This window comes from Rhamphochromis sp. 'chilingali' (genome assembly GCF_963969265.1).
Source record: "Rhamphochromis sp. 'chilingali' genome assembly, chromosome: 2".
Classification (NCBI taxonomy): domain Eukaryota; kingdom Metazoa; phylum Chordata; class Actinopteri; order Cichliformes; family Cichlidae; genus Rhamphochromis; species Rhamphochromis sp. 'chilingali'.
The window spans coordinates 52,671,458-52,690,628 of NC_137930.1; the positions used below are offsets into that span (position 1 = coordinate 52,671,458).

General features: G+C 37.2%; 2 protein-coding genes and 1 long non-coding RNA gene across 3 annotated transcripts; 1 reads left to right on the forward strand and 2 right to left on the reverse strand.

Annotated features, from left to right (window-relative positions):
- The first annotated feature begins 5,581 nt into the window (after positions 1 to 5,581).
- LOC308391586 lies at positions 5,582 to 9,221 on the forward strand. The gene is made up of 3 exons (XR_013970659.1): positions 5,582 to 5,655; positions 8,402 to 8,457; positions 9,099 to 9,221. It is a non-coding gene; the product is annotated as an uncharacterized lncRNA (long non-coding RNA).
- Positions 8,622 to 9,830, reverse strand: LOC308391585 (troponin I, fast skeletal muscle-like). Its single transcript, XM_080874238.1, has 4 exons — positions 9,711 to 9,830; positions 9,400 to 9,489; positions 9,069 to 9,242; positions 8,622 to 8,889 (listed from the first exon to the last, which is right to left on the reverse strand). The coding sequence occupies exons 1-4, from the start codon at positions 9,813 to 9,815 to the stop codon at positions 8,803 to 8,805; spliced, it is 456 nt and encodes a 151-aa protein (XP_080730364.1). The 5' UTR covers positions 9,816 to 9,830; the 3' UTR covers positions 8,622 to 8,802.
- Positions 9,831 to 13,954: 4,124 nt separating this feature from the next.
- Positions 13,955 to 15,120, reverse strand: LOC308391584 (troponin I, slow skeletal muscle-like). The gene is made up of 5 exons (XM_080874237.1): positions 15,027 to 15,120; positions 14,740 to 14,871; positions 14,570 to 14,659; positions 14,216 to 14,386; positions 13,955 to 14,099 (listed from the first exon to the last, which is right to left on the reverse strand). The coding sequence occupies exons 2-5, from the start codon at positions 14,842 to 14,844 to the stop codon at positions 14,013 to 14,015; spliced, it is 453 nt and encodes a 150-aa protein (XP_080730363.1). The 5' UTR covers positions 14,845 to 14,871; positions 15,027 to 15,120; the 3' UTR covers positions 13,955 to 14,012.
- Positions 15,121 to 19,171: the final 4,051 nt, after the last annotated feature.

Below are 19,171 nucleotides of genomic sequence, written 5' to 3' on the forward strand. Positions count from 1 at the left end.
GACAATGTTCATTTTATTCATTTGGCCTTGAATGTATTGAATGAATTGTTGTCAAATGCTCAGTTTTGCACTTATTTTCATTATTTTTTAATATTTAGATTAGAGAATTCACTCATTAATGTCAGCATTCAAGACAGGGTTAAAGTGCTGAAGGCATAGCTGGTGTGTTGCCTAGTTTTAATCCAATCGATTAAGCCATCTCATTGACAACTAACATTACTGACAACTGAAATCAACTCACCGAAGGCCTGTAAAGTTTGGAGCAAGGATGCAAATAGGTGGAGAGGAGATGCTTTGGTTAGATTAGAATCTCACATAGCAAATGCTAACGTGTATTGAAACTTAAAGGTTATACGTACGCTTCAGACATGGTTGCAGTCTTGTGTTCCCCCTCGTTTAATCTGCAAATATAAGAAAAACAAAGTTAGAACAACATCTGTATTTTTTTTTCCAGAAGGATACTTTTCACATTTCAGCCCATTGACTGTTGTAGCTACTGTGGGTTGGGTATACATAGAAGGCGACATAAACAGTGTATGACATTGTCAAAAGGTCAAACGTGTGACTTAAAAAAATCCTCACTCAAACAAATCCAAAAAAGGTTACAATAACCTGGCAGGTTATTTCTGAAAAAAGGAAACATACACAAAGACTAAAGAGGAGAAGATTTGTAAAAGTAAAACACATAAATCAAATGGACACTGTTGTGTGTTAGTCATAACTTCAACTCGGACATCTGTGAGAAGCCACAGATCTTAGATTTAGAAAAAAAAACAGTCCCCTCTTTGACTCACAAGTATATTTGTCGTTTTAATAAAAAATATGAAACCTGGTCTTAGTAAATGACAACATAATATCATAACGTAAATACTGTTTTAGAGTAAAAATTATTATATCCATTTTTAAAAATACTGATAAATTCAGAATGGCAAGAACAGTTTGAATATATTGCAACACATGTTTTTTATTTCCTTATCCCTTGATTCTCCTGTATTTCAAAATAAAATCCTTACCTTCTACAGCAGGTGACAAACACTCACAGGCGTCTTTTTCTGAGACTAGAAGGAAAGAAAGAGGGTAGATATATAGATTCCAGTGCTCATGTGAGTGGCTCACTAAAATAGATCCTCAGTCCACACCATTCTTGCACTGCGTCTCTCATATAACATATGTAAGAGGTGTGAAAGTTCTTGCAGGGATTGTCCGTCTGTGATTTCCTTAGTGGCTACATGCTAAGGAGGGGAGTGAAGTTTGAAGGAGCTTTAGTCCACTGTTATATGTGTTTAGTTACAGTTGATCCCATTTCCAATCCAAAGTGGACATTTAGGTAAACAGTTTAAAACAAGAATGCCAGAATTTCTATCTGGTATTGGAGCCAATAAACCAAAGACATATAACTTTACACCCCCAGCAAAAACATTAACAAACAAAGAGGGGATACTTTTGCATTTGTTTTAAGATGTCTCTAATAACCAATGCATTTCGATCATCTAAGAAATAACATGGTCTCTCATGGTAACAGCTAACTCACTAGCAGGTGGTAGTTTATCAGGGACAAGCAGCATTTCTCCACAGTCTGCACTCTATTATGAAGCTCAGGGCATTGTGTAGATTTCAAAGAATTATGCTGCCATCACAAGGCTGCAGAGAAGAACTGCTGCAAACAGTCGCATGCATCACTAATACACAGCGGTCAATAGAAAAACAATATGATTTAAGCATATTCGAATGAGCATTATGTTACAATAAACTACTGCCTTAAAACAACAGTCTGAACATCAAAACCTATGAGAAGTGAACTTTGGATGAACTTTTGGCTTTCGTGTGATTGTTACCTTGACCTCTACTATCAACTTAATATGGGGCAGCATTCTTCTACAGCAGGGCAATGCATCCCAATGCATGGCAAAAATAGCAGTAGAAACACCAAGAACCCCAGGCTCTGAGTCTGGCCTCCACATTCTTCAGATCCCAAACCAAATGAATATCTACAAGATCTGCCAGAGCACACTTCATCATCGGTGGCCCCAGCAAAACTCAAGCCAACCCACAGGATCCAAAGGAACCACTGCAAGTGCTCTGGTTCCAGACATCACAGGATAGTCTAGTGGTGTTGTGTCCATGCCCTGATAGGTCAGAGCAACACAATACTAGTAAGGTGTTAATAATGATGTAGCTGATCGCTTTTCTAACTGAAGAAAAGCTTTAACTAAGTTTAAAAAGTCAGCAAGTGTTGTTATTCCAGGAGTCACTTGGTTTTAAGTCTTTGTCTTTCTTGCAGTTCACAAAACAAGATAATATACAGATAACAAATAGTGTAAAGAAATCCATCCATTTTCTTACATTCATGTTCGACCACATGTTTGCTTCCATATTTTCTAAAATAATAACACACACACACACACACGCACACACTTTAATAAATACATACATAAAAAAAACATCCAGCAAAAATGATTTTAATTGTTACTTTAACAGATTAATTTGTGGTTAGGAAATAATATCTCTTTTACTGGCATTCAACCTCACGATTGAGCAACACCCCATTTTTGACATGTAACCAATTTATTATTGTTCCAACTATAATTTAGAGTCTACAATGTCTGTTATTTTGAGTGTCATTATATCAGAATAATAGCTGTTTGGCTCCAAACTAATAAGATGTCCATAATTTACAGATGTGTTTTGTCTTGATTTAAACCAGCTGAATAATGCAACCTTTGAGTCACATTTAAAATTCCCATGGGTTACTGAGGAAAAGGCCACAATCTCACAGCCAAATTGTTTCCAATTAGCTCCCAGCTTTCTGTTGATCTTGCACACCACAATTTTTAAAAGTACAGAGGCCAAAATAAATAGAGACACTGTACGGTGCTATTCCAAAGTCTGGGAGAGAATAGTTGGAACGGCAAAGATATTTTATGTCACACATGAAAGCATTTGCTCAGGATTATACATTTGCAGAATTTTCTGAATCATTAGCTAATACCAATTTCACAGAATCTGTTGTTTCATATTGTTTAACTGCAGGCTGTAAACCTGCAGTATTACAGTTTTGTTTCAGTCTCACCTCTTTCAAAGCACTATTTTTGGCTGCTTTTATTTCCCTCGGGAATAAGACCACAATGAAGACTTAAACCAGAATTCAAGGAAGGTGAATATAGGGAATATTGCTGTATATTAAGTCATACTGGAACCTATGAAGCCAGGACCAAGTTTTCAAAAAGGGGCTTTATGCTTCTATTATATGTGGTTAAGTTGTTAGAGCCGTGCTGCCACTTGGAGGTAGCATTTATTAATTTTGCCTTCATAACAGAGTAATTTTACAGTAACCTTTAAAACATTTCGAAAAACCCTTTTCTGTCTATTCTCCTTTTTGACATTTAAATTTTTTTTTATTTATTTACCTATGGACTATATAAATAGAATAGAATAATTCTTTAATTGTCCCACAAGGGGAAATTTGGTTGTATTAGCAGCAAAAAAAGCACATATACAAACAGAACAGGACACAGAACAGAAACACAATTTTTACATATTTTACATCTTGGACAATAGTTACCAAAGCAGAGTACTGTACAGTTATACAAATTAGAGTACAGATAAGTGGAAAACCCAGGTTGTAGTGTGCAAACAGAGCAGGATACTGAAAGATGTTTAAATAGTTAATGTTACGGTCGCTGACCTCTAGTGGCTCTCCCTCTGTAGAAGAGTTTTTTTTCTCCTTTTCTTGTGTTGCAGGTCTGCCTCATGAGCCACAGCTGAGGTGTGTTCCAGCTCGTCAGCCACGGCATATAGTCTGCCATCCTAAACTGCCACACCCCTGCCACTTCCCCCATTTTTGCCAGAGCTGTGAGCTATAGTGTTTTGGGCAGCGGGCCTTTGTGTGTGTGTGTGTGTGTGTGTGTGTGTGTGTGTGTGTGTGTGTGTGTGTGTGTGTGTGTGTGTGTGTGAGTGAGTGAGTGAGTGAGAGAGAGAGAACTTAAACTCTGTGAAACTTTGGTTTTCTTTCTTTTATTGTAAGCAAAGGTGTGCCCTTATTGCCATTTTTGTTTCAACTGTTTTCTCCTGTTTTTGGTTAGACAGGGAGCTCAGCCATTGTATTTTGTTTTGGTTAGAGAGTACTTGGGGCCCGTTCTTCGTACCTCGCTAAGTAAGTTAGCTGGATTTGATTGTTGACGATTTCGCGTGATCTTGGATCGTTCGGTTCCCCGAAGCTCATCCGGGACTTGCTGTCATAGCAACAGAGCCGTAAGCGTAAACCTGCTCGGGAGCAGGTTTACTTTATGTAAACAGGATTAGATCGCGGCCACGCAGGTATGTCCGCTTCATTTATACGAAAGCAACAGCGATATTCCACCACTGTTTCACCATAAATAAATAACATCAATGTAACTGAAGACAATGCAGCACTTGATCCTTTTATTGATTTCACACAGATACATACAGGTCATTTCCTAAAAAAGGGAAATGTACTATTAACATTCTATTACATGTATGTGATTATTACAGATGTAAGTCATATTTCAGAGTAGTAATTGTAAATTACTTCGTGTAATCAAGATGAGAGACCACGGCTATAAAAGCGAAGGTGGATTTGGGAAGCCTGTCGCAGCCATGTCCTGTCCGTTTACGCGAGCAAGTACGAACCATGGCTATGCTTTCGCTCCTTACTTAGACCCCCAAAATGGCGGATCGGGCCAAAATCCTTTCCACGCCCACCCCCGTGACATCACGCTCCAAAGCCCGGACAGACAGGATCCTTTAACTCAACGCGACAGTGTGCTAATTGAGAGATATCGATTTTCCCGTGAGGATATTATTTACTTAACCAACTTGTTGACGAGGGGGTGCAGGACCACCACCTGTCTTTTTTTGCTCTGCCCTTTTCTTGGTTGCTGTTATGAACAAACAAACAGATTATTCCAGGGTCTCTTTCCAAGAGACGAAAAGCAATATAAGTGATAAATATTACCATTCTGTAGAATATTCTTATATTTCACTTTTACTTGTTCCCATGTTCTAGTGGGTCCTGTTGTGGCTCTAATGTGAAAGGGGATATAATATAACATATTATAATGTAATATAATATTGGATAATATAGTGTGATATGATAAATCTACCCTACCGCCTACTGGTGTTGGCCAGAGGGGCCGATGGCGCGATATGGCAGCCTGGCTTCTGTCAGTCTGCCCCAGGGCAGCTGTGGCTACAACCGTAGCTGCCTCCACCAGTGTATGAATGTGAGAGTGACTGAATAGTGGCATTGTCATGCGCTTTGGGTGCCTTGAAAAGCGCTATATAAATCCACTCCATTATTATTGTTATTATTAAATTACTTACGAGTTTAATTTGTCAGCAACTTTCTGCCAGCCCTCTCTCCTTGCTTTTGCAGCCTTTGCAGTGTTCCCTTGCGTTCTGATTAAACTCTGAAACTCCTGAAATCCCTCACTCAAGAGTTCTTGCTCTGCTGCCGAAAAATACCGAGCGCGCTCCTTCGACATTTTCGCCGACCAATCAGAGGGTTGCCGATCAATGTTTCTACTATCGATGCGTAGCCCCTTTTACGACACCCAGTGATCTCACATTACTTCATCCAGCTGTACTAATCGTCAACAGCAGGTGTGTTCGGAGAACCGGAATAGCGAGCTCACGGTTAGCGCGATGATTTGGTCTTGGATGTGTCATTTGATCTTGGATGTAGTAAGCGACGTACGAAGAACGGGCCCTTGGTTTGATTTTTAGCTAAAAGGGGGGTTTTGTTTGTTGTTTTGGCCTTGGAGACCCTGAAGAAAAGAGCTTCCCTGTGTTTATTTTTACTGTAGTAGTTTTGGGCAATAAATCAAGTTCAATGACATCTATTCTCCAGTAGTTCATGTTTTCTCTTTCACTTTGTGTTACCCCTCACCCCAGTCAGCACTTCGTTTTTAAGTGGGGCGTAACAGTTAACAATATTTAGAATAATCAGAAAAGTACAGATTGTGTATTGTACCTGTGCATTAAAAAGTAGGCATTTAACTTCCAATAAGTTAGTGTATATGTAAACTGAGAAAAGTAATGTGCAAGTTATAACAGCAGAAGTTGTTACAGCGCTGATGTAAACATCTATGTTTGTTGGGAGCAGTTTTGATTGTAGTCTGACAGCTCAGGGAGGAAGGACCTGTGGAAACGCTCCTTCATGCATCTAGGATGCAGCAGTCTGTCACTGAAGGAGCTCTGCAGTTCAACAGAGTTTTACCAGACGGATTTGGAGGAGGAACTCTGTCAGAGCAGCTTCTCTCTCCTCTTCAGTTGATCACTTTCCCCCTGCTAACACAATATAATCTGAATGGGGGAAAAATGCATCAAGAGTGATGCATTTCTTATTTAAAATATTAAATATAATTCTTATATATGATTCTTACACGCAACATGACTTTTCTCACATTACAGGATACTATACACATATATTATGTTATTATGTTTAAATATTGTAAACAATATTTACAAATGTGATGCTGGGACGGATGCAAATATAGTAAATTCTCTGCATGTTTAGCACAGCTGGGCTGTATGCTGAGTATTGGTGATATGATGTTTATATACCCACCCCACACATTAATTGTCCTGTTAAAGCAGATCAATGAATTTGAGCATTTTACTCAAAGCTTTTTATTTTTCAGTTTCTCTGTTGTAATATAGAGGTGGATAGACATACATGGAAGACAACAGTGTTTAATTTGCTCTTAGTGGATAACATTATGAAAGGACAAGACAGTGCTCTATGTTAGTGACAGTAGTAGCAATAACTGTGTATCCACTGCACTGGATATTGATCAGGAATCTGTCCCTATGATGCCAGACAGTTCGCTTAGATGCACCTCAAAACTGCATGCATGAGTCAGTGAGTATGACAGACAAGCACTAATGACTATTTGACAGGCAGTCAATCCATTTTATAGTGTTGTACTAACGACTAACTACTGAACGAGTGTCTAAAATAGAGTCTTGTCTGTGCTGCTGCTACTGTTTGTTCACCAAGAGAAGAATTTAATGTTGTGCAATGCATCACTACAATTTTCGAATAGAAGACAGTTAAACTTAATTTCTTGGCTCAGAATTTTGGGTGTCCACCTGTTAGTGGATGTGACAGGAAGTATTTAAAGAAGTTATTAAACTTATGTCAGGTCAGTCACATTCACATTATACCAGAGTCAGATCAGATCCAGCTGTTAAGAAGTCAAACAGCAGGGAGAAATCAACTAAGAGTGTTGTCATGTATTTGCTCTGCAGCTTTATTTATCAAACTAACGTGTCCATCTATAGTGCCACTATCGAAAATACTTTCCTACAGCGTAGTTTCTAGTGGGCACAGCTGATACACATCACAATTGCTTTATTAGGGTTTTAAAATCTCATTGCAAAAAGTCAGAAATAGTATATTTAGTGCACATCATCTGCAAGTTGTGATAGCACATTACAGGAACAGCTTGGAGTTAGAACAACACCAAAGGTTTGTCCTGCTTTATTTAGGGGAATAGAGAAATGAGGACAGGTGCTCGTCAGGGCTGGTGGTAAACTGAGCCAGTGTAGAGTTCAGTTTGCATCAGTGTTGTAACCGGGAGTTATGTTCACTCAAAAGGCTGCAACTCACATCCTCACACAAGGATTGGTAGACAGCAAACAATTAAATAAGAATGCTGAAGTGCAAGTCTGAGATAGTTAAATGCTATATTTAGACTCTTAATATTTGTTTTGAAGTAGTATCTCACTGATTTAGTGGTACAGTAACGTTGAGAGTGGTACACTAAAGTTCAAAGTGGTCCTTAGCACAGAAAAAGCTCCAAAATCCTTCATCCTGCACTTCATATAATGTGATCAGTGGGATATTTTCCGTAAACTCTCTTTGCCTGGCCGACCAGAATAAAAACCTCTACATTTACATTTACTTCCACTTTCTAATGATGTGCATATCAGGCTAGCAGACAGTGTGCTGGTCGCATGAATTGCTGCGATCTTCACCACACTTAAAATGTTTATTTACTTTCCATAATCACAAAATTTCCCTGTCCTCATTTTAGGTTCTCAGTGCATTAGTTGTAGAAAGTGAGAATTAAAACGACCTTTTTGTTAGATTTTTTATTGAGGTTTATAATAATAATCCTCCCACTGTCTCTTTGAGTTTTTATTTAATATGTTTTATGTATCTTTGCCATCGTGCACCACCTAATCTACAATCGTACTGCATTTGCTACATTAAATTTCTGTCGAGTTAGGGAAAATTGCAACCCTGTGTGTTTTTTCATCTTGCAAATCATTTTTTTTTGTAATATTTGAATGAAATAGTTAAAAATCGGAATGAAAAGAGCTTTACTCCAATTTCTCACTCAGTTAACAGACTCTTTTCCCCCCAACTCTGCAGGTGCTGATGTGTGGCAACGGTATGTGCTATAACAACTTCTGTGGCTTTAAAAAAAAGTACGTAAAAGATGTAAAAGAAAAAGTACAGTGGCAGGTTTCTGCATCAGAAGTTTATTGTTATTATAATTATTGTTGTTGTTATTATGATGATGATAGTATTTTACAGAGATTTTAAGATAAAGAATAAAAGCAAAATCTGCTGTTTTCTGACTGTGGTGAACATACAAACCAGATAAAACTTCAACAAAGTGCAATTTGTGTATTTGTAAAACATACTTTTTCACTCCAATTAATATTTTTGCAAGTCTTTTAACACACTGACACTAAAACATACACTTTGTAGTTACTCATTGTGCACCGTGACATTAAGATTTTATTTTAAGTGCTGTCCAAAACGTGAATCTATTGTCCGGCATCAAACAGCTTCTTCCTGCCCTCCATACCAGACATGGCCTCCACATTCTTACGCCAATCAGTCACCTCCTCTTTCTGTTCACAGGAAGAAAATAATTCTTAGTGAAATGTTTCCCTAAAATAACCCTGAAATCATTTGAGCAATACTATCAACTTGTTGTAACTCGAATGTAACCATTATTTCAGATTAAACACTTTAAGCCAAGGGGTCAAGTTACCTGAAGTGATCTTAACACACTGACTGTGGCACTTACCTTCTCCTCCTCTTTCTTCACTGTCTTCAGGTTTGCCTTAAAGTCCACAGACTCTTTGACCTTGGATCCCAGCAGAGCACCCAACATGGCGTCAGCTGAGATCTTCACCCTCTTGAGAGCAGGCCGCTTCATCTTTCCTTTTAAGTCAAAGACTTTTTGAGAAAGATTTTCAATCTGCAGGAAACACATTAAAATGATAAGAATGAACTATGCTGTTGTGCAGAACCTGTTTCTAAATAATGATAACATTTGAGATATAATGACAAAAAAGGACAAGTAAAACATGTAATGTTAAGAAAGCCATTTCTGAAGGTCATAAAGAATGAAAAACCTCCTTGTTGTTTTTGGCAACTTTCACTTCACTATCATACCGTTCTTCGTCTACCACATCAATCTTTTGGTGCAGTTCTTTGCACAGAGCCTACATAAACAGAACAATATCAAATTGTTAAACAGAAGAGCATGAGCAAAAAAGATTCCTGCTCATTCCAGTGTCATAAATTACCAAAAATAAGATGGAGAAAACAGCACACATGAAAATGGTGTATATGCATGGCATCTGTACACATTAGAGAGTTACTTATGTGTGGGGCATTTCCACTGTGTTATTTCAGTGATGCTTCTGCAGTGACCTGCACATACCTGAAGGTCCTGCAGAGACAAACCAGACAGCTGAAGTGGAGGGACTCTCTCCCTCAAAGTCGTCTCTCTCTTCAGCTTCTTTTGCTCCTTTTCATCCTCCAACATCACAGTTGCTGTTTTCAGCAGCTTGGTCTAAGTTGTAGAAAATGCACGTAATGACTCAAATAACTGATAATAAATAACTAATATGGACTCCTGAATGAACAGCTTTCTAGTTTTGCTATGCATATTTCATCTGTTTTAGTAAAAACAAAGAAGAAAATACCTTAAGGGCAAGTCTGCGGGCTGCAGAAATCTTTGATTTTCTCTACAAATAAAAAGTAGACAAAAATACATTTTTTCAAATAATAATGTTAAACAACTGTTTAACTTCTTTGGAGATGTTAAGAACTTAGAAGAACTCACAGATCTGTGGTGGGTATGATGGTGTGGAAAAGGATAAGAAATAACAAGAGTTTGTTTCTACATGTTAAAAATATTTTTAAATGCCTGTGGAAAAAAATGTCACTTACGCTTCAGCCATGGTTGACTTTTGTCTGTAAAATAATTAATACTGAAGTGAGAAAATCTACTTTTGGTAAAAAGGTTGTAAGAGAAGCATTATTAGCAGCGTATGAATGCATGATCACAGTATTATAACGTTTTAACAAGCTTCTAGGCTATGGTTCAATTTTGTAAACTATTTTCACTAGCCTGTTTTTTATACTTCTTCGCATGCTGTCACATCTTTTTACCGAGACAAGTCAAAGTAATCCAGACCTTGGACTGCTTTTTTTTTTAAAAATATAAATGTTATGAAAGTTAAAAGTTTTAAATTGCCAACACTGCATGCTTGAGGGTCACAGATACTTTGAATGATATTCCTTTTTTAGTCCCGTTTGATAAAACCCAGATCAGAATAAAAATATAAATCTTTTAATCAGTTTAATTTAATTTTTAAAATGATAGATCTACAAAGATGGATTTTTGTAGAAAATGTATATAGCTGCTACAAATGAATAAAAGACACATTAACATCGAAATTACTTAAATTAGTTTAAACACATTGATGTGACCCAAGATTAGATATAAATGTGGCCAGTATTCTTATAAATATTGAACTTGTGAAAATACTATATTTCTTATACATTTTTTCATGATAGCTTTGTGTGTGTCATAATCTAATAAGGCACCTGTCAGTAATAACATCATAATAGAAAAAGAAACCCTTAACCTACACTACCATCACTCATACACATATATTAAACATACCTTTTTTAATCTCTGCAGAACACCCAGTTGGTGTGATCAGTCTCTGTCTTTAAATGACTGCAAGAAAACTCAAGTCAAATTTAATGACTCCTATTGCCTTCTCTGAGTGGCCAACCCAAAATAGCCTCCTCTATCCTGACAGCCAGTATATTGCATATCACTACACTTCTATCCCCCAGCAGTAGAAATATGTCAACACTGAGCCATTATCACTGATGAATACTTGTTAATCTACACTGTGCGCTTATCTTGAGCCACCTCTCGTTTTTTTGCATTTTGCTTAAAGGAGCCTGATCTTTTTGTAATGTTTTCAAAAGTGGTCTTACGCAGCAGTTCTCTGAGCTTTCTGAAGGTCTGTTTGTCAAAGTGTTTCTTTGAATATTGGCTGCTTTTTCACTCATTCTCAGTCGTGGCCATTTTCAGATGAATGTTTGTTTGTTAATTTCTTTGATAATCATTAATGATTCAAGAATATACCAGGTAATTAACTCAAGGAATGAACCAACGCTGTGTCTACAGATGACAGGCTGCTTAGCAGATGATCTGCTCACATTTCTTTAGTTGAATCTACAAAACCTACAAAAGATAACGCACGCATTTCACAGGTGTTGTAGTATTTTTGCACCAGCAAAGTGATTCCCAAAAAGTATTAGCTGAAAACTTGTTAAATCCCAGCATGATGTGCAGTGTGCATTACAAATAAAAAGGAAATTGGACATGTAGAGAACAAAATAAGGATTGGCAGTCTTAAAAACAGTAGATGAACAGTACCTGAAAGTCATGTCCTTATGAAATAGAAAACAATCCGACAAAGACCTGACACGGGACCAGAGAGATACGTCTGGCCCTTAAGTTGGTATATCAGCTGTTCACTGAGGTCTCATGAGAAAGTGCATCAGTTGAAGGGTGGCTGTCAAAAAGCAATTCTTAAGGAAGTGAAACAGGAAGAAAAGGCTGAGGCCAAACTGCACCAGAACTGGATTGAAAATCAACGAAAACTCTCACGAATCCACATTTGAAATTTTTGGTTCAAATCATCATCAGTATGTACAGAGGTGGTCAGGAGAGAGGTAAACCAATAAGTGTGTACAGCCATCTGTAAAATACGATGGAGGCTCTGTCATGGTTTGGGGACGCATTTAAGGCAGTGGTGTTAGAGAGCTTTAAAAATTGATGGAGTCATGAAAACAGAAAAGTACCATCAGATTTACCTACCATGCAATACCACGTAGAAAGCATTTGAGGCAACGCTTCATTTCAATGATCCCCAACACACTACCAATGCAGTAAAAGCATACCTGGATAGAAAAACACACAGTGGAGTCACGAGCTGGCCTCCCCAGAGCCTGGACATCAACAGTGTTGAAGTAGTCTGGGATCATCTTAACAGAGAGTGGAATGAAAGGCAGCCAACATCGAAAACAGAGATTTAAATGCCCTTTAAGAAATCTGTAAAACTATTCCTGGAGACTACTTAAAGAAATTACCAAGAGTGTTCAGGTTGTGTTTAAGATTAAAGGTCAATATTTGGTCAGTACCACATCTACTTTCAAGCCAATTAAAATTGTACAAACTGCTTTCCCTTATATGCTGTATTTCCATGTATGTTTGCACACACCTGTCAGTAATTCACTTCACCGATTTCCCATTTTCCAGGCAAAAATACAAAAAATTTAAAAATAGGAAAAAAAAGAAAATCTATTTTAAAAAAAGGCAAAATCACTTATACAGGCACATTTGTTTAATTGGCATCACACATACTGCAGATATTGGAATAGCGATAAACAATTAAAAACACTTTGAAAGGAAAAATCAAAATCCAGATAATCTGGATTTTCTTTAGTGCAGTTTTAATGTGCAAATATTAGAATTTATTACATAATTTGTAGGGGTGCAACGATACACAAAATTCACGGTTCGGTTCGATACTTTGGTGTCACCGTTCAATATTTTTTCGATACAAAAAAATGTTCATGCTTTTTTAATTTGTCATTTATTAATATTATAAATATATATTTTAACTCAAATTTAAATTTAATGTTGCTGAAACAACAAAGGGATAAAATAATAAATCTATCTGATCGAGAAATCACTCATCTTTGGAAAAGAGAGTTTATTACAGAGAAATGGCTCTTTCCGAAATAAAAGCTATACTACTCTTCTTCTGGGCTATATTCTCAGCAGCATATTAAACATATCAGGTCCCCATAAGGAGAATCATGTGCTAACGGCTGTCTAAATGACTCTGGTAAAGTTTGTAGCATGCGTGCTTGTTGTTTTTGTCTGCTTCCACTTGTCTTTGCACTAGAATGATGTCAGCGTAAATGTGCAGTCATATTCATTTTGTTCCCACTAGTGCTGTCAGCGTTAATCTGAAATGACGTTAACGCAACAACACGGCAAATCTCCGTCAACGAGCTACCCCTGATCGCCCTGTGCGTGGGGCTGGACGGCGTCAACACGTTAACGAGCTAACTGCGCTAATGCAGTAGTTCCCACCAATGTAATTGAGCATTGCGTGGCACATCCGACATACTGTTTTACTTTTGTCCATGACGCGCTTACCTTCAGGGTCATACTTCACATGAAGACCAAAATAGTTCCAAAGGCCAGATCTGAATGAGGGTGGGGGAGGTTCAATTCGCCATGTTGCAAGGAGCTTAGCTTCTGTCATGCTAGTTTGTGCTGCGCTCAGTGGATCTGCGCTTGACAGTGCAGCCTAGGCGGAGTAGTCGAACGCAGATCCACTGAGCTCTCAACACAGACAGCATCGTCAGAAGAAAAGTTGATAAAATAAATAAAAAATGTTGTATTGTTCGATACATATGCGTACCGAACCGAAAGCACTGTATCGAACGGTTCAATATCGATACGAGTGTTGTTGCACTCGTATCGTATTTTCTACTTACAAGTGTACATTAAGTCATGTTGACAAGTTTTGATTCACTCAGATAAAAACTCACTCACTTCAGCTTATGTATTGCAAACTAAAGCTTTATTTTAGCAAGATGTGTTGCTAATATAGCTTTATTTTTAACATGAGCAAAATTTTTATTGTCCAGCATTAAACATCTTCTTTCTGCCTTCCATGCCGGACATGGCTTCCACATTCTTCCTCCAGTCCGTCACTTCTTCCCTCTGTTTAAATATTAATTATGATTATTAAAATAAAAATACACAGATTTTAAATTACTCATTAATTTAGTTTAATTTCGTTTTTTGTGTAATTTTTGTTGCCATTTTGAAGTTTTTACCTTTTCATCTTCTTTCTTTACTGTCTTGAGGTTGGCCTTGAAATCAGCCTTTGTTAGTCTGGAGGTCTCGGTGCATGCACCCAGCATATCGTCTGTTGTTTTCTTGACCCTTTTCAAATTGGGCTTCTTTATACCCTTCAGCTCAATGATCTTCTGACTGAGTGATATAATCTGTGCAGCAAACATCAAACATGTGTATAACGTTTACACTCTGACAATGAAAGTACCTGCTGTTATTAACCGCTGTAGGTTTTAACCAACCCGTTCACCACTAGGGGCAGCATATTACCACCATTTTTTACACGCAGGACTATACAAAAAGTACTTTTACACTGTGATTCAGAATGTTTGTACCTCTTTCTCGTTTTTGCCTGCTTTGACCTCCATATCATAACGTGTTTCATCCACTACGTCAATTTTACGATGTAATTCTTTGCAAAGTTCCTGTACAGAAGAAAAAGAAAGATGTTTAAATGACATTAATTAATTAATTACCGATCATTTAAAATTTGTTTGGTCAGTACCTGGAGCTCCTGGACTGACATTCCTGACAGCTGCAGTGGAGGGTATGACTCATTCACAACTCTTTCTTTCTCCCTTTCCTTCTCTTCACCTTCTACCACCAGCATAGCAGCAGCCTTTTTCAGCAGTTTGGACTAAAATATAGTAAGGATTGAATCACTCTTTATAACATTAAAAACAATGGCTCTTTTGAATAATAATGATGATAACTATAAAAAATTAAAATGATAATAAAAAACCAAACACAACAAATGCAAAACACAAGTTCCTTTGAATCTATAAGACCTACTTTCAAAAGGAGTCGGCGTGTAGCAGCAAACTTTCGCTTTCTCTTGGACTAAAACCAAAGGAGGTAAATTAGTGTAGATGATAAATATCATATGAAGTGCATAAAACTTCGAATTTGGATTAGGGATCAATTAATCGTTGTGAACATTGGCATTTTTACTCACCGGTCTTCATTATCAACATGGTGGTATGAGTACACACACACACACACACACACACACACACACACACACACACACACACACACACACACACACACACACACACACACACACACACACACACACACACAGATCACTTGTTTTATTTTTTTTTAACCTGAGAAAGGTTTTTTAAAATAGGTGAATGATGTAACATATTAAACAAATTATACCGTACTAGGAGAATACTCACCCCTCAGACATTGCTGCAGCTTATTGTGCCTTTGGAAGAGAAGTACATTTTTTAACATCTAGTATCACAAATATAGATTCACAGATTTTCAGGTTAGTTTAAATTAATGTTCAAGCAAACATTTCAAAGGTTAAAGGTTTTGAACGTGATACTGTGAAGCTTCTCTTTCTCATATCTTGGTGTAAAGTTAATATTTTGGGGGGCTTTGGATGCAAACTACATTTATAATCCAGGTGATGTTGTCACCTAATTTGTGGACTCTTATTTTGAAGGCTGAATCCCATGGTCTTGTTTTTTTAACCGCATATTAAGAGCAAAGGGTGGAACTAAGCAAGAAATAAATTAGTGCATATGCATACAAAAGCAACTTGCAACTATGACCATAATTGACAAAATGAACAGAATCTTGTATTTTTAAAATATTTTTATTTAAAAATGTAAAACTAGTGATTGAGACCAAAAACCTATGAGGGATTTACTGAGGTCATGGGTCACATAAGCTCAATGGTTATTTTCCCATAGACTTCAAAACAGCTGGAATTCTTTTTAAAACCTCTTTTTAGAGTTGCCCCCTGCTAGTCATTAAAAATAATGCATGATTAAGGCTTTTGGGACCTGTAGGCCATCCTTTAGTTACAGTATTGGGTTTGGATTTGTGATCAAAGAAAAAACATACTGGAATATATTATCTTGTACTTTGGGAAGCTGTAACTAACAACTATTTTCTTATTTTGTTCTCTTTTATCCTTTTTTTTTAAACTTTTGTTTACACAAAGCAATCAACTATGTGAAAAGACGTACAAACTAATAGATAATAACAATTTAAAAAAGCACACATTATTATTATTCCTAGTATTCTCTGTTGATAATAAGATTAGGGAATTCGAGATCTGCTAAACAGATTTATTTAGTCTAATAGCTCTCAGGGGCTTTCAGATAGTTTTCAGCTTTCTTCCCAGGAGTTGCCTGTTGCACAGCTATATTTGGCCACATTGCACTGTGTCCCATCAGCTGCTGTGGCCTTGATAATGCGAGAGACAGCCAAGCTACAAAAAGTTTGGCAGCACAGAAAGTGGAACAACACCATACCAGCAGATACCAGTAGATCTCATCCAGATTCATATTGTGGCACATTTTCTATCTTAGAAGATTGTTTATTTTGTTTCTCTGTTACCAACACTTAAATTTAGCTGGCTAATGTCTTTGAATAATCTCTCCATGATATATATGCTTTCATATTACGTAGCCTTCTCCTTATCTATATGTTTTTATTTACTCTGTATCTTTACCTTTAAAAACGTACTACTGATTACTACATTGTATTAAAGCGAATTTAATCGTGATAAACAGTTGTAGTTCTAAAAATAAAAAGCTCTCCTCACTTGACGACATTATCCAGTTTAAAATAAGCCATTCTAAGAGAGGGTGAAGGTCAAAGTCAACAAGCAAAGTCACAGCTGGTTTAAGGAAGCCTTCAGCCTTAGCTAGAAGGTTACCAGTTCATATGAGCAAACTATCGTCACTTATTACATTAGCTTTTAACTGCAGTGAAGGATCAAACGTGTTGTTACCAGAGCCAAAACACAGATGGGCAGTTTCAGCCTCAGATTACATTTCCTCACTCAAAGGGTCAAGACATCATTAAGAAGCCTGAGATGTTGTGGGAGTAAAAGCTAGGCTGCCAAGTTCAAAAAGTTTTAAGACCTTGACAAAAGTAGCCACATAGCTGTGATCCTGTCACATAAATACCGGCTGCAGTATCACTGTCAGGGGCAGATATGCAGTATTCCTCTACCCCTGAGTGAAAACAAGACTCAGCTCACCTGAGACAGCCAAAGGGCTTTAAATGCGGGTACTTTAACAACTCAGAAAATAAAACAGAATGGACCTTTAATGCCATTGTTAAAAAGAAACAATAGAAAAAAATTATTTTTAACTATAGTATAATAACTATGGTCCACTGAATCACCTTTAATGAGCCATCACTTAATCTTACATTGCTAGGTCAAAAGTCTCATTTAATATCCATGTTAAAAATCTCTGACTTTAATTTTCTTTTATTGTGTGAAACTTACCTTGGCGTTGACGGGAAATCAGACAAGGTAGTGGTGTGCTGAGAAAAGGAAAAGCACTTTATGGTTATTGCTCAAAGATTTACGTGCCCAAAGTATTGTGTGGATGGCTTGTTAAAATAGACACCCCCCCTTCTCTGTCCACCTAACAATTGCTGCACCATGCAACACAATCCATTTTTGATTTGCCCTCAACCCATGACCCATTTATTTTCATGTGATTGCATTGCACAAGGCACACCTCACGCTCCCCTCACCTTGCTGACAGCTGAGCTATCATCTGTAGATGCCAGGCACTAAAAGCATGGTTGCTTTTTTAAATATGCGCCACGGTGAGCCCTCATTGTTTGCTGGCAGAGGCCTACATTAAAGACCAGTTATTTCAGTGGTGCATGCTAATGTGAGTTTGTAAAAGTTGAAGTCTTGAAGTTTATTTCAACCTAACCTTTGAATCTGTACGTAGAGGCATTAAAAACAGGGTTTTAAGTGTATTTTCAGTTTGCATTTTAAGTGTGTTAAAACGTGGTTTTAACACACTTAAAACCATGTTTTAGGTGATTTTAAGTGTATTTATAGTCTATGTAAGTAAAGAATAGACTGCAGAGTAGTTTAAAGCAAGTGTTTGGATCATTTAAGTCTAAAGCATGGCTTTTATAAAGTGTCTCATGGTTACAGTATTATGAAGTACTTATTAAAGTGTATTTATCAATAAAAATCATTCACTAAAAACATTTACATATTTTGATCTACTTTGCAAGCATGATCAAGCAAAGCATATGCAGCTTTTCTAAAGTTTATATATCAGGGGAATGATACATTTTAAGGGTGAGGAAGTATAGAGATGAACACACACACACACACACATTTTGATCACAGCTACACTAAGGTATTTGATAAGGAGGAACACAGCACTTCATATCGCAGCCTGGGGCTGCTCAATAAAAGAGTATTTTTATATTTGGACTAAGATGCCACCCTGGCTTATGAATCATTGCCATGACTGCACTCACACACAGAGGTCAGATCTACAGTCTATTCTGGGCAGATTTCAGTGGAACAGGACTGTCTGTCTCTCTGTCTGCTTTAGTGTTATGTAAACTGATACAGTTGAGCTCAATATCCAGTAGGAGGCACAGTAACTCAGACAATGCAACAGGAATTATCACATAGCCACGTACTATGTTATAGCTGGTAACCATGTAGTGCATTGCTCTAAGTTTGTTCCCCACAATGCTGGACTGTCTCCTGGCTTTATGTGTTGAGCCTCTGAACTCACACTTTCTGTTACATGTGGGTCACAGTGGAAGTGGAAACTTGATTTAAGAGACGTTCTCACTAGCCAGGAGAGGTTTATTGTTCAAGTCTTCATTCCAGGTCAAGGCTCAAAAGTGTCCAAGAAAGAAAAGCAGTTTAAAAAATTTAAAGAAAATAAAAAAAGATTTAAATTAAAAGTTTTTGTTCCTTTTGGTTGTTTGTATTAGCCTTGCAACTGGAATTTAAATGTCTTGAAACAGGGGTCATTTCCTAATTGTAAATTTGGCCACTGCTGCCTCCTAGTGACTGTTTGATGTTTTAATATCTTTGTTGTTGTTGTTATTAATCCCTAGCATTCAAAAACACTGCACTATCTAATTTACAAGCAGCTTGTGACATAAAAAAAAAAAAGGTGTCGTGCATTAGA